Raw genomic sequence first — 14,960 nt, forward strand, 5'->3', positions numbered from 1 at the left:
CCCAGGCCTCGGGTGGAGAGCAATTAACTTCAGAATCGTCGGTCGTGCGGGAAGGCCGCTGGGTTCCTCGCTCCTGGGCGCCCCCTACCGGCGGTGTCCGAGGCTGATGCAGGAGGTGCCCGTGCGGACCGCGAAGCCCCGAGGAGGCCCCAGCACTGGAGTGGGAGGGAGGCTCGTGGTAGAACTGCCCGGTGGTGCCCTGGACAGGGACCTTGGCGGGAGGGACCGAGGAAGTAAGACCCGGGGACAGGGACACCCCGTTGGGAAATCTGGCCTCTGAAAAGAGTGGCAGGACATCGGGAGGGGAAGGAGTCAAGCAAGGTCCAGAAGCTACCTGTGGAAACTCGTGCCATAAAGTTAGGGCTTTTGCTTCAGCTTTGATAACTCCTGAAGGACCCCGTGACCATTCTGATAGGCTAGGATTTCATTACTGGTGCGCAGGCCCCTTGATGAGAACGCTCTTGGGCTGCTGTTGATGGGGTGAGTCAGAATTCTGTTTGGAGGTAGAGTCAGGACAGGGCACTCGACCTTGTGTAACAGTTTGAGGCATTTGCATTGAACTACGTTCTGTTGCTAATACTACAATTTTGCTAATACCTCATGGGGTGAGGTGTTTTGTTGTTCGTTTTGTTTTTGGGGGCAGGGTCTCTCTGTGTAACCAAGACAGTTCTGGAACTTAAGTCTGTAGACCAAGCTGGTTTGGAACTCAGAGATCTGTCTGCCTCCTAGTCAGGGAGCAGGTTAGAAGGCTAGGAAAACTTGCATATAAAATAGAATCGCTCTGGAGATATAAACCATTATTTTGATAATAATATTACTGGTTAAAGAATTTTTGAGTTCAAAGTTCTAATAGCTCTGGAGATAAATCATTAACTTTATAATCATGAGTGGATTAATGATTTTTGACATCTTCTGAAGTCTCCATGTGGCCCCACTTTTAAACCTCTCACAGTGGGAGCTGATTTCAATATGAATTTTACAGGCATCCAACCAGATCAATATTTAATGATGATTCCATGTTTCTGGCCAAAGTGACTCTTTATTTTTAAAAGATTATTTATTTATTATGTATATAATATTTTGTCAGCGTGTATGCCTGCAGGCTAGAAGAGGGCACCAGACCACATTACAGATGGTTGTGAGCCACCATGTGGTTGTTGGGAATTGAACTCAGGACCTTTGGAAGAGCAGGCAATGTTCTTAACTACTGAGGCATCTCTCCATCCCCTTGAAGTGACTCTTATACTAAACCAGAATAGACTATTCTGAGGCTTTCTAAGACTTCTTCTCCCTTACTGTGAAAAGTCAGGCCAGGGTTTGATTCCCAATGCCCACATGCAGTTCACAAAAGTCTGTTACTCTAGTTGCATTGAATCCTTTCCTCTGGCTGCCACAGGTACCAGGCAAGAATCCAATATACAGACATATGTGCAGGCAAACACTCAAGATAAACGGTTTTGTGAAATGGATATTTAAACAGGGAACATCATTTTTCCCCTGATTATACGTACTTAGGTTTTGTTTGATGACTGTAGAAAGTTCATAACATGTACAACGTAATATTTTAAGAGCACAATAAAAATCACCTAATAATTTCAGTACTCAAGATGTCTATGTTTTGTTGTTTCCTGCAGTTTTTCTGTTCATGTTTTTGCATGACAGATCATACTGATCATATCGTACCATATCCTTCCTTAATTTGATGCCAACATGGAAAAAACTCTCAGGACATTATTCACAAAACTCTGCTTTTTTTTTTTTTATAACAGAAACCCTCAGACATAATTCTAGAAAAACAGAAATAACTTTCTATTATGTTTAAGTTTTCTGTTTTTAATTTTAATATTTTATTTGTATGGATGTTTTGCCTGCATATATTTATGTGTACTGTGTGTCTGGAACCAATGGTGGTCAGAAGAGGACATTGGTTAGGACTGGAGATACAGATGGTTGTGACCATCACGTGAGTGTTGAAAATCAACCCCTGGTCCTCTTCAAGAGTAGCTGCCAACTCTCTGGCCCTGTATTGTTATTTTGTTTTCTGAAGCCGGATCTCCTGAATCTCAAGCCAGCCTGGAACTGCATGAAGCTTTGTAGTTGAGTGTGACTTTAATATTTTTTCAGATGAAAATGTAACTTCCTACACATCTAATGGGATAAAATAGGATGGGTGTAAACAAGGAAAACATTCAGGAGGAAGGGCTGGTGCCATTTTGTTTGCAGGGAGGAAGGAGTCAGAAACTGGAACAAACTGGGATGTTGAGGAGGACATTCCAGGACTGCCCCCAAAGTAACTAGGGACATGGTATTAGGAATCGGGTGCCAAAGTTAACTATGACCCACTTAATCAGCACGTGTAATAGTGCAAAATTGTGTTTAGTTTAAGAAGTTTTGCATTCAATATATATGGTTGTTTGCTTTTCAGAAAGTGACAGGGTAACTTTTAGAAGTGGTTTCTGTTAGCAAATACTAGAAACTGTCAAGTACTGTTAACTAGCTGTTCTGTGCTCAGCACCAGAAAGCTCCTTCAGGAAGTCCACCGTTTAGTATAACACAGAAGTAACATTTTAGGTTTTGTTGTTTTAGTTGTGGGCTTAGATATGTTGGCTAACTCATCTCTATAGCCAAAAATTCAGGCTTTTCAAAGGTAGTAGTATTTATATTTTTGGGTTTTATTCTAGATGCTCATTGTAGTTTTGCTTTTTTTTTTTTTTTTGTGTGACAGGATCTCACTGTGCAGCTCTGACTGTACTGGACCTCACTGGACATTTTTTTATGTTAACAGTTGTGTAGTTTATAAGATTATCTTGTTACTCTAACCGCCAGCTTGACAATAGCCTTCAGAGTCTCCTGAGAAGGAAGTCTCAGCTGAGGGATTGTGCAGCTCACACTGGTCTGATGACCTGTCATGGTGGACTGCCTTGACTCTTGTGATGTAGAAGGGCCTAGCCCACTGAGGGCAGCACAATCCCCGGGCACGAGGTCCTGGACCGCATTAAAAGAGCAAATTAAGCAGCAGCTGGTGACTGAGTCAGCAGCAGTGTTCCTCTGGTGTCTGCCTTTGGGTTCCTGGACGTGTAAGCCCAATAAATCCTTTCCTACCTCAGCCGCTTCTGGTCAGAATGTTTCATGACGGCAGCAGAAATGAAGCTGGGACAGAATCAGCAAAGTAGAGTGCAAGGATTTTGTTAAGTTGGTTACAGATGAGTGTATTTTCACAAGCATTTCTAGATTCTGGGGAATGGGGGCAGGAGATGGAGGTACAGAGCAAGTCTAGGACGGCGAGACTGTCAGGAGAGAGACGCAGAGAGGAAACCAGTGTGGAGGATGGATGCTATCTTCGACATGTAACAACCTGCTGTGGTCTTTTCCTTTTGTCCAGTAGCGTCCTCGTTGTCTAGGAAATGCAGTTATCTCAGCAGTTGGACCTGTTTCCTGAATGCAGAGTGACCCTTCTGTTATTTAAAGATGTAAAAAATGCAGGGGACTTGAGAAAAAAGGCCATGGAAGGATCTCTCAGTGGCTCATTGATAAACCCTCATGTGGTAAGTACAAAATATGAGAATGAATTAACCATGCCAGGCATTTAAGAATATGTAATTTTACCTTAAATTTCTCTTATATTGAGGTAGAAAATATTGGCTCTAGTCACACTTGGTGTTTTAAGTTTAAAACATAGAGTCTGAAGGGCTCAGTAATACTGGTCTCTTCTTAATCACTGCGAATTTCTCCTTTCCAGCCAACCAGCATCCATCGTCCCAGTGCCTCAGAGGTTTCTTTAGTAGTGCTGATCTCTTAATCACGGCTGACTCCTCAGTCCCAGCTTCCAGATACCACAGAGTTTCCATGCAGAAGGTCCTGTAGAGCCTTTGCTTCCTCTGAAACTTCACAAGCCGGGCCTCCATCATCTGTATTGCTCTCAACTTCTCTCCTAAGATCCCACAGAACAGCGCAATGAGCTTTTACCTCTTGGTGGATTTTCTAGGCCACAGTTAGAAAGTCTTTGTCCAATCCTCCCCACAACAACACGGTCAGGTCTGTGGCAGCAAACTCCACCATCCTGCTACCAGCTTCTTCCTAGTTAGGTTACACCTGCTGCAATAAAACACCATGACCAAAGCAGCATGGGGAGGAGAGGGTTTATTTGACTTACATTTCCATTACTGTTCATTGTCAAAGGACTTCAGACAGGAACTCAAAGGGCTGGATCCTGGAGGCAGGAGCTGACACAGAGGCCTTGGAGGGGTGCTGCTTACCACTGGTTTCCCATGACTTTCTCAGCCTGCTTTCTTATGTAACCCAGGAGCACCTGCCCTGGGGTGCTACCACCCACCGTGAGCTGGACATCAACAACTAGTTATGAAAACATCTGCCAATAGCCTGATCTTACTGAGACATTTTCTCAATTGAGGCCCCCTCCTCTCCAGTGACTCCAGCTTGTGTCAGGTTGACATAAAACTAGCCAGTGCACCCCCAGTCCATCCTGAACAATCCACCAATGAGAACCAAATATTCAAGTATAGAAGCCTACGGGAACCATTCTCATTCCAACCAGCACAATGGCAGAGTGGTTAAAAGCACACATTAAGACCGGAGCTTCCTACTGTGACTGAGAAAGACACAGCCATCCTTGTTTGGCACGTAAAGATGTACACTGTTGTGTCCGTGGTGCATACCCTAACATGATCGTCAGTTTCCTTCACAGAGATAACTGCATTGTTTTCCTCTGCTATGTAAGACAGGTACCAACTGCCTGATTCCCACATGGTAACAACAGGCCTGGGATTGAACACCTCACCCAGCCACGACTCTGCACCCACCCCCAGGCATCTTTGCCTTGGTGACCTCATCTGTTACACAAGTACACTGATTTCATTGAATACTGTGAAGTTTAGGATTGGGCCTGTTCTGTATTAGGCTTCAATAATCTTTCAGCTTTGAAGTTTTGTATTTTACACAAGTGAAGGGGCGTAAACGACCGGCAAATAGGAATAACCAGGCTAGCTTTAATATCAGCTTTATTAAGGGGAAGAAGGGGAGAGCTTACAAAACCAGGGTTCCAGTGACGAGCAGGAGATAAAAAAGGGAAGGTGGGAAGCACACCCGCCAGATTTATAGGTAAACATTCGCCTAAAGGGTACCCGCCCTTCAAATAAGGTGATTGGCTGGGGCTCCTGCTACACACAAGCTTTCTCTGTGTGTCTGTGTGTTTGTGTGTGTTACAACAGCTTTTTTAAATACAGACCATAAGAATGGTGATCACTGAATGGCTGGACTAGAGTTTCCTCAGACAGGACACATGGTGCAGGAAGCTGCGGATTCTCTGTGCTAATCCTTGTTTTCTCTCTGGTAGATTGTCGATCCATTTCAGATACTGGTGGCAGCAAACAAAGCTGTTCATCTCCACAAGCTGGGAAAAATGAAGACAAGAACTCTGTCCACTGAAATTATCTTCAACCTCTCCCCTAATAACAACGTAAAGTGGTGACTCTTTATTTCTGTTTTCTCGTCATGGTAGCAGTGTAGCTCCGGGGTCAGAGTCCTACAAGACAGATGTTAGCACTGAGCCAGGGTAGTTATGTAGAGAGGTGGAGGCTGCCTGCCACTTACTGCGGCAGCCAGTGTGGAGTCAGTTACCTGTTCACCAAAGTTTAAACTACATGAGCTTGGTATTTCTGCCCTGCCCACGTTGTCTTAAGTAGACCCCTGGAGCATTTTTGCCTAAGAAACTGGCAGAGCCCACGTGATAAAAGTGTGAGGTGTAGATGCATTTTGTGTCACTCTCCCTCTAAACGAGAGATGGAATGTGTGTTTATAGTCAGTACCAGAAGCTGCTGTAACCTGGTAGAGCAGTGGACGTGGACACCTGCTCACTCACACACCCAGGGTATAGAAAAAGCCATGGTTTGAAATCCTCATAGGGATGATCCCCACCCCCACACATGTGAGTGAAGGCATGTCTGATTTGTGTGTTCAGGAGATTTGCTTTTTATATTAATAACTACAACTTTTAAAAAGGATATTTGATATGAGTGACTAATTACCACCTATTTTGAACATTTTAAACATATATGTAATTTCAAATCATTAATGCCATAATAAAGTGATAATGCCACATATAAATGTGTGTAATAACAGTGACTGGACATGCCAGCACTCACAGATTGTCATTCACTTTACAGGCATACAAACTGTCACCACAAGAAGAGAGCATTGGGACGTTATTGGATGCTATCATTTGTAGGATGTCAACAAAGGATGTTTTGTAAGATGCCCCAAAATACTAAGATACGGTCTCAGAGTTAACCACTAGCTGTTCTTTCCTGGTTATGAAATTAACATATTCATCACTGAAAGGGGAAAAAGAAACCACATCAGCCCCTTTTTTCACGTCTTAGAGATAATTCCTGTTGTGGTATTTGGCATTGTCTTCTAGTCTTCTGTTTGTACTTGAATGTATTTATTTTTATACAATTGAAATAAAAAGTGTAAGCACCTAATTACGGCTACAGTGTCCATGGTTCTTGCTCAGTGAGTCATCCATCAGTTTGCATCTCCCCTTGGACTGCTGGTTTGTCCACGTGGCTCCTCTCAGCTTCTGGATCCTTGGTATTTTATGTGTAAGAATTTCTCTACCTCTAAACCTGGTGTGGGACTCCATCCTCCATCCCAGGAACTCAGGAGGCTGAGTCAGGAGAAAGCCACAAGTTTGTGGTCAGACGGAGATATGCCACAAGTTCCAGAACAGCCTATAGTACCATGTCAAATTCTATCTCAAATAAATAAACCCCTTCTCATAACAATCTTAGGTGTTTTTGTCTTAGTGCACTACAAGTAAAACAGTATAGCAATATTAACTAAGTCTCAGAATCATGTAACTAGTATTTAACAATATTTGATGGTTTCCTTTTTCTTTCACTTAGGCTTGGTCAAAGGTTAGCACAGCCTTGTGTTCTTTCCTCCTCAAAGGCTGTCTGGCTTCTGCTGCACTTACTCAACACCACCCTTGTAGTTTGACAGCTGGCACTGAGTACAGGCCTCTGTCCAGTAAACCTGATTTGATCAGGTAGTGTGTGGTGCTGGAGTGGAGGCGTGGTCTATGGACTGGGGGTTGGTTAGGCCACAGTGACAGCCAGTCCAAAGCTCACTGGCTCTTATCTCCATGGCACTGGGATCCGAAGAAAAACCCCAGCAGGGGTCTAGGAGACTGTCTGCTGGAGGCCTTCTGGCCTGGGCTTTTAGGTTGTTACATAACTGAACGGAGCTCTGGGAATGGCATAGTAACTTAAAATCAAATACATGGAAGTGGCAGATACTATTCACCTCATTTCATTCAAACAGCTTCAAAAACGGTGACTCCATGTTCTTCCCACATGCGGTCAGTTCCACCTTTTGTTCCCCTCTTGAACTTCAAAGCCATAGTGGCCTCTCACAGTTCAGTTCTGGGTTGTTCTCTAGGTACCCCATACCCAGAATCCCCTTCTCAGTGCACCTGACTATGCAGGGGGCAGAAGGTGATGCAGAGCAATTGAAACTGGCCCAGGATTGTACCAAAGGAAAGAAGTCTTGATTCTCTTCCAGCTATGATAGAGAGATGCTGCATGGTCTCAGCATCCTGCCTCAAGGGCGCTCACAAGGGACCACATCGATTGTACACTGGAACTTTAGCTCAGGGGCGTGCAGACCCCTCTTGTGGATACTGGTGGTCATTGGGTAATATAGAAGATCTCCCAGAAGCCCAAGGAGGCTGTCCAGGGTGAAGATGGACAGAATTCCTACTGTGGTGACCATCAAGACAGAGTCAAGGAGAGCCATGTAGCAAGAAAGAGTGAGGCATAAAACCCCAGTAATCAAGTCACCAGTGTTTGGAGTAACATAGCCAGGGGTCTCTGTGTAGTTGAAATTGGTCCATGACGAGATTTGCCAGCAGACCAGGGCAGGCTTGATTTGGCTGACTCTTCTGGAGTTTAGCTGTTATTGGTAGTAATGCCAGGATGAAAAAGCAGCCTCAGTATTGCCCAGTGACACAATTTACTGGCTCACGAGTGCTGGGAGCTCTGTGATCAGCAGTCTCTAGCCTAGGCTGGGAGACATGGCAAGATACCCCACCCGCATCTCTAACACCGCAGTGTTACAGATGAACTAGATGAAAGAGCCACAGCCTTGCATGTATAAGCTCAGCCACATCCTAGCTCAGCCTGTATCAGGGTGGTAAGATGGCACAAGCAGGCATCTGAGTCTCTGGAATCCCTGGCCCTTTGAACTCTGACTGGGTCCAGCCTAGATACCAGGAGTGCGCAGATGTAGGGTGCTTCCATCCCCATATCCGCTTGGAAGTGCAGGGCTGTATGCTTGGCCTCCCTAAAGTGGTGCTGCCCCGTGAGACTGCCCACAACAGCTCTACAAGCCTGGCCACCATGAGGTGTCAGTTACATCCCGGTCTTCCCCCATAGAAGCAGTCCTCAGCTGTCCTAGCCAACTTCTCACCCTGCCATGACAAAATATCTGTTGTGTCTTCTCTCAGTTCCATGCCTAGCTTCTGGTCTGGGACCCTGCAAATCTTATAAGCACAGACTCCATTTGTCCCCGAGTCTAGCATGTCCTCAGCTGACACCTGCAGTGCTTGGAAATCCTTCATTTGTTTCTGCCTCGCCTTAGCATGCCTGCTCTGCCAAGACCCTGACCTTGCCCAGCTGACCTTCTGGGACAGGACAGCACACAGATGTCTGGCACTTTCAGCCACCTTAGATGCCCCCACATGTGTGCGGAGGCTAGGTGAGCAGCCCCTTCCAAACCCATGGAAACTTCTGGTCCACAAACTCAAAAGTGAAATACAAGCATTAGTATTTTACATTGTCCATAATGCATCATTAATATGGAGCTAGGTGTATGAAACACAGGCACCGTAGAAACCAAGAGTGTGTTAGAACCCTCAAAACCCCCAATACAGCAATCACATGCATTAGAATCTGGTGTGCACCATCAAGGACATTTTATTGTTCATTACACTGACATGACAGGGTTCACTGGTTCCTGGAACATGAAGCAGGGCCTGTTTGCTGCACAGGAGCTAAGGTCTCAGTCCCACTTACTAGGCAGAAGGGAGGGAATACTTTAATTGAAATGTAGGGTTATCTACTAACCTCCAGTACATACTCAAGAAGTACCGATCTGTTCTCCTGAAGCCCATACTCAGGTAGAGGGCCATAGCGCTTCGCTGCAAGACACTGGTCCCAAGAACAACATCACTGTAACCATGGCCCCGTGCAAACTGGAGGACAGTTCTAACCAGTGCTTTCGCAATCCCCTGTCCACGGTGCTGTGACGACACAGATAGGTGAAAGAGCTCCATCTGCTTCCTCCCTAATGGGGGATCCTTGACTGGCAGACAGCCCACGATGCCCACCACCTATCCAACAGACTCAGCAACCCAGAAAGAGCCACAGGCATTCATGTAGGACTTGGTGATGTCAATCATGTCTGTGTGCAAACACTTGGCCACATACTCCTTCCAGGGATGTCTGGCAAGGAGCTTCAGCAGAAGGAGCACAAACAAGATGCTCATAGCAGCTAGCAGCCAGGAGCCAGACACCAGGACCACAGCAAGCGGCACCCCAAGTAATAGCAGGTGGGTCCGGGGCAGAGTCAGCAGGTGGCGGAAGGTGGCAGGGATGTACTCCTCCATACCACTTATGAACAAATCCAGGACACGTTTATAGTCTCTGTTCTGGTACTGGCGGATGTGATAAGAAGCCATGGGAGATTTCTGGGTCTCAAATCTTGGCATCCGGGAGAGACAGGTATACCTGCCTGGCACTTTCCCTGAGTCCTGAAGAGGAGAGAAACCATGTAAGTCCCCTGACCTTCTGCCTCCCAACCTCCCAAGACACATTTAGCCTCTCTTCAAGGGTGTATCTTTCTGCTGTCACCAGACAGGAAACAGACACAAACACTGGGAGAAGGTCTATCCAGCAACACCTGACTCCATCCTTCTCACCCTACTAGAAGCCTTCTGCAGCTCTGGGTACATAAACAAGCCCAGTGCTGCAGAAGGACCCCATGCACCCATTAGGTCACTGTCTGCAGACTGTGCATTACAGGCATTGTGTTTCCAGGTGTTTTCCTGCAGATCTCCTTCCCAAGGATTGTACAACTTTAGATTACAGAGCTGGCAAATATCAACAAACAAAACCACCCACTGCTGCAAACCCTTATCCTTGGGCCCTCAGGCAGTTCTAGGGCTGCAGTCCCACGCTGAGACCCTCCCCACAGAGCTGCCAGTCTTACCTGCTACTGCACAACCAAGAGTGTCTGGAAGGGCATCAGCCTCTGGTCGCATGCAGTACAGATAGCCTGGGTCTGCCTAACAACTGGTGAGCAGACCTGAGTTGGCACCTCACTGGTTGGCTCCTGAATATTTGTTAATCATAAAGCCCAGAGTCACAGAGTTCTCCAGTGACAGGAGGGAGGCCACCCCCATTCACCTTGTGAACTCTGGGTTAATAATTTGTAGAGCACAGTAGAAAGTGGATACTCAACAATTTTCACCCCCATGGAAGGCCTGTCACCTGCACTGTTCACTCCAGACTGCAGCTATCTCTGGCCCTGCACATAACTGCTCAGAGCAGCCTGGTGTTGGGACACACACACACACTGGGCTCCCATGTCCTGCCACAGCAACAGGTCCTATAGCTGGACTTTTCCTTGTCTATGCTGTGCCTGGTCCTGTAAAATAAATCCTAGGGGTCCCCACACTGCCCTTCTGCCTCTGCTCCTCACCACCAGCCTCAGTCAGCACTAGTGTCCTTTTTAGCCCCAGCTATGGTGCCATCCAGATGGTGGGCACTAGACAGGGCACAGCTGCCTGAGTTCAGGGCCCTTCTCAGAGCTTAAACATCATGCTTCCCACATGCGTGAGCCGAGGTGTTGCTTCCCCACAACTGAGAGTGACATCTGTCTCTACAGTGTGTCCCAGTGGAAGGTGTTTTCTGCCTCTGCCTCCAACCTTGACCTCAAGGCCAGTGAGAGCTGTACTGGCCCCATTTTCTCCAGGCCTACTGTGACAAGCAAGCTCTCTGCGAGGCAGAGAGGAGGCTATCTATGGCAGAGTCTTACTTTGAGACAGTTTTAGGACGAAGTATTTAGGGGACAAGGAACAGGATGCTAGTCATTGTGCCTATCTCTGCTATAGGCAGGGGAGAATGGGACACTCTCTGAACTGTGGCAAGGTCCAGTGGAGAAGATGCTGGGATGTCAGCACAGTGAGGCTTCTCAGAAGGATGCCAGAGCAGAGCCATCACTTCAGAAAAGGTTCATCTCCTGAGCAGGGAGGGGATAGAGGCAGGGAAGCTCCTGAGACAGCCCTTGGGAAGAGGGTCCTTAAAGGCACATGTGTCTAACACCAGCAGAGACCTGGCTATACAGGACCCAGAACACAGTCAAGTAATGCAGATATCCCATTCCAGATGCACGTGAGGCCATGAGGATGCATGTCAGCAGGGAAGCAAAGTGACAAGTGTAGTAGTGGGGACACATGGGTGGTGCTGGCTAAACAGGTGTGCAGGTGGCATGCTGCAGAAGCCCCAGGCCAACAAGATGTCTTGAAAATCAGTCAGTCTGAGGTCCCAAGACAAAACCTCTCAATAGATGAGAGTTAGGCACATTGAGAAAGAAGTACTCTGTTCCCTAATTGCTTAAACGTCTTGTTTGTCCAAGAGACTGTGGACCTAGTTGGGTTATTGTTTGCAAGGGAGCCTTGTTCAGTATAGACTGAAGAGACACCAACACTGTGTGAGGAAGATTCGTGTGCCCTGTCCAGTCCATTAGGACACAGGCCAGACAGGGACATCTGTACCACTTAAAGGCATTCAGTACAGAAATGACCAGGGTCAGCACCAGTCAGCTAGGGATAAACAGGACACTTCACAGCCTACAGCAGAGCATCTGAGCTCACTCTTGGCTCTGGGTATGACTCAACAGAAAACCCTGGCTTCCCTCCCCAGCACTGCCTTCCCTCCCCAGAAAACAGCTGTGATGCTGACAGCAATGGAAAGAGCAAGGACAGGTTACATCATCTGAGAGCAAAGCAGGGGAGACTCGACTAAACCGTGGAGTTTTTATTTTGCAAAACAGAGAGGATTTTTTTTTTCAGCAAAAAAGAAAGTTCTTGGTCACTGAAAGATGAACCCAAAGTGTCAACTCTTATTGTTGTTGTTGTTGTTGTAATTATTTGGGTTTCTGGAAGGTTTCATCGTGATTCACAGACTCTTGCTCTTCCCCCACAAGGGCTTGGGATTAGAGGTATGCAGCACTAACAGGTTTTTAAAAAGCCTCAACATATAGAAAAAGCATTGAAAAGAACAAATACCACAAAGTTAAATTTCATTTCTGATTTTCTGGAATTGTGTAAGCAGTTTGTTTGTTTTTAAAGGGTTGGGAGAATAGTTTCTTGATACACATTCTTTTTTCTTGCTAATGTCAAATAAGAGGGCACAGAAAGCTGTGGTCAACATTGTGTCAGTTACAGAGGGTGTATCCTGGCAGCTTACTGTTGTTTACTGAGATTATTGCTGTCCTCTTAAAGTACTTTGTGATCTACAATCTGGTCATTGTACTGTTTTTCAACACTGTAGTTTAGGAGCCTGTCCTGGCACTAGCCTCAAACTCAGAGATCCGCCTGCCTCTGCCTCCCAAGTGCTGGGATTAAAGGCGTGCGCCACCACTGCCCGGCTTAGAAAACAAAATCTTTCCAACAGGTTGAAAAAATGTGTTGTATCCTCCTCTCCCCCCAACTTCTTGGCTTTGTTTTGTTTTTAACAATGGAGAGAAGAACCCTTGGCATGCTCGAGATAGTGTAACCATTTAAGAAAACCTTAAAATAGTTAGATACAGCTCCCACTTCTCACCACGTCGAACGTTATCAATATCTCTTGCTAATTTAGTCCCAGAGACTCCGACCAAAATCCCTAACCAAAAGAAGCCGTTCAAAACAAAACAAAGCACATAAGAACTCCCAAAACACCTCGCCCGGCAAGGTATTATTAGCAACAGGAGGAGGAATCAGCGCTGAAGCGAAAGCCCTAACTTTATGGCACAGGGTCCCGCAGATAGCGTCTAGACCCTGCCTGAGTCCTCTCCCGCCTTGATGTCACAAAACTCTCCACCAGGAACCATGGAGGGATCGCGACAAACTGCTGAGGGAAGAAGCACAGAACGCCAACAACGATGTGGCTGAGCAGAAGGAACTGCCCTTCGCGCTGGCGCAACTCACTATCAGTTTCCCGTCCGTTCAGGAAGACCATCCCCTCGGAAACAAAGCTCGCCACTTCAGAAGTGCCCGATCTCCACCCAAGTAAAGCGGGTGATGATCTTGAGTGTGCATCTGCAGACTCCTCGCCCATGTGAGGGCAGCATGCGGATGCGAAGGGAAGCAGTCTTGACCGAACCTTCCTGTGGGAGGGATCCATGCCATGGGTGGAGGCTGGAAATTGATGTCAACTAAAGGTCTATGTTGTGGCTTTCGAGAGGTGTCCCCCACTTCCTTCCTGTGATAAGAAAAGTATTATTCCTAATGAAGCGAGCACACCTTTCCACTCCTAGAGACCCCACTATGGGGACCCTGCTGTTCCGGCAGTCACAGGGAGCATCCCTGGACACCACAGCCCTCAGTGTTTTGCTTCCAAAACTTAACATGAAGTATGATCTCTTTATCTAGAGTAGTTGAGGAAGGTCATGTGTAATCCCTGAGCCTTCCAGCTAGACTAAACGTGCCATAACTTGTTTTCCATTTCCCTTGTTTGGAGTTTATCTTTATAGTTTTCTTAGCATGGAAGGTGTATAGTGATGTGTGCAATGAAGACAAGTGGAAGCGGAGGAATGCTAGGCTGCTGCCGTTACTCTTCTATTTAGGATAATGAAGAAAGGACATCAAAAGCCCAGCTTGAATCAGTGACTGGAGAAGGTCGAAAAGGAAATCCTGCGTGTATCTGGGAGAGCAGCACTTGAGACGACAGTTTAAGAATCCCAGCACTCAAGAGGCAGAGCCAGGCAGATCTCTGTGAGTTTGAGGCCAGCCTAGTCTACAGAGCAAGTTCCAGGACAGTCAGAAATCCAGAGAAACCAGATAGCCAGAGAATCCCGTCTCAAAAACAAAGTTTTCTGTATGTAAAACGACACAAGCACTTTACAAGAGTACACTGCCTTAAAAAAATGAAGTGAGCACTGGGATATAACCCAACTGAGAACGTTCTTGCCTTGCAAGTTGGAAAACTGGGTTGTATCTCTAGATACAACTTAAAATAAAAAAATCCCACACTTAAAAAAAAAAAAGCTCTGTGTGGCGTTGTAACCCCAGCTCAAGGGAGGCAGAAACAGTGGCATCACCCAGCTCACAGGCCAACTGGCCTAGCTTACCTGATAAGTTTTTTGTTGTTGTTGTGTTTTTTTTTTCTTTTTGCTTGTTTTTTGAGACAGGGTTTCTCTGTAGCTTTGGAGCCTGTCCTGGAACTAGCTCTTGTAGACCAGGCTGGCCTCAAACTCACAGAGATCCTCCTGCCTCTTTCTCCTGAGTGCTGGGATTAAAGAAAGGCCTGCGCTACCACCACCCAGCACTTGATAAAATTCCAAATTACTTCAAGACGTGTCTCAAAAAGAGATAGACTGGACTGGGTGTCCACACCTTCAATCCCAACACGTGGAGGGAGAGGCAGGGAGAAACAAAGGATGAGTGGTTCTCGAGGAATGCTGTCTGAAGCCGTCCTCTGGCTTCACAAAGTGAAAACACCCCAAGGCAAAGCTTGTGCAAAGCAAGTTCACTGCGCTGGCTACTGAGTTGTCTAGGTCTAGAGAACAGAATAGAGTACAGAATATCCCCATATATTTACAAACAAGCAGACGTGCCACAGGCCTGGAGTCCATTGGTGAGCTGCCCTCCCAAGACTCAGCAAAGCTGCCCAAAGTGG

The 14,960-nt window shown here is 46.4% G+C and overlaps 2 protein-coding genes and 1 pseudogene across 7 annotated transcripts in view; 1 reads left to right on the forward strand and 2 right to left on the reverse strand.

Annotated features, from left to right (window-relative positions):
* LOC126515330 (EKC/KEOPS complex subunit TPRKB) overlaps positions 1-6,500 on the forward strand; it is a 51,162-nt gene extending 44,662 nt beyond the window's left edge. For 3 of the 6 annotated variants that reach the window (XM_050164918.1, XM_050164920.1, XM_050164921.1), the window contains exons 2-4: positions 3,383-3,545; positions 5,354-5,476; positions 6,183-6,500. In XM_050164918.1, the coding sequence (XP_050020875.1) occupies positions 3,405-3,545; positions 5,354-5,476; positions 6,183-6,269 (351 nt within the window). In that variant the 5' untranslated portion in view covers positions 3,383-3,404 and the 3' untranslated portion in view covers positions 6,270-6,500. Of the gene's footprint in view, positions 1-100; positions 234-272; positions 481-3,382; positions 3,546-5,353; positions 5,477-6,182 lie in introns of those variants that run through there. The other 3 variants (XM_050164917.1, XM_050164922.1, XM_050164919.1) reach the window with 3 other exon arrangements.
* LOC126515323 (probable N-acetyltransferase CML1) overlaps positions 1-10,406 on the reverse strand; it is a 108,053-nt gene extending 97,647 nt beyond the window's left edge. The window contains exon 1 of the mRNA XM_050164907.1: positions 10,288-10,406. The gene's annotated coding sequence lies outside the window, so the exon portion shown is untranslated. The remainder of the gene's footprint in view (positions 1-10,287) is intronic.
* On the reverse strand, positions 8,997-10,411 carry LOC126515324 (putative N-acetyltransferase 8B; annotated as a pseudogene).
* Positions 10,412-14,960: the final 4,549 nt, after the last annotated feature.

The sequence above is a fragment of the Alexandromys fortis genome, unplaced genomic scaffold (assembly GCF_014885135.2).
Source record: "Alexandromys fortis isolate MF-2015 unplaced genomic scaffold, M_Fortis_MF-2015_v1.1 scaffold_138, whole genome shotgun sequence".
NCBI lineage: Eukaryota > Metazoa > Chordata > Mammalia > Rodentia > Cricetidae > Alexandromys > Alexandromys fortis.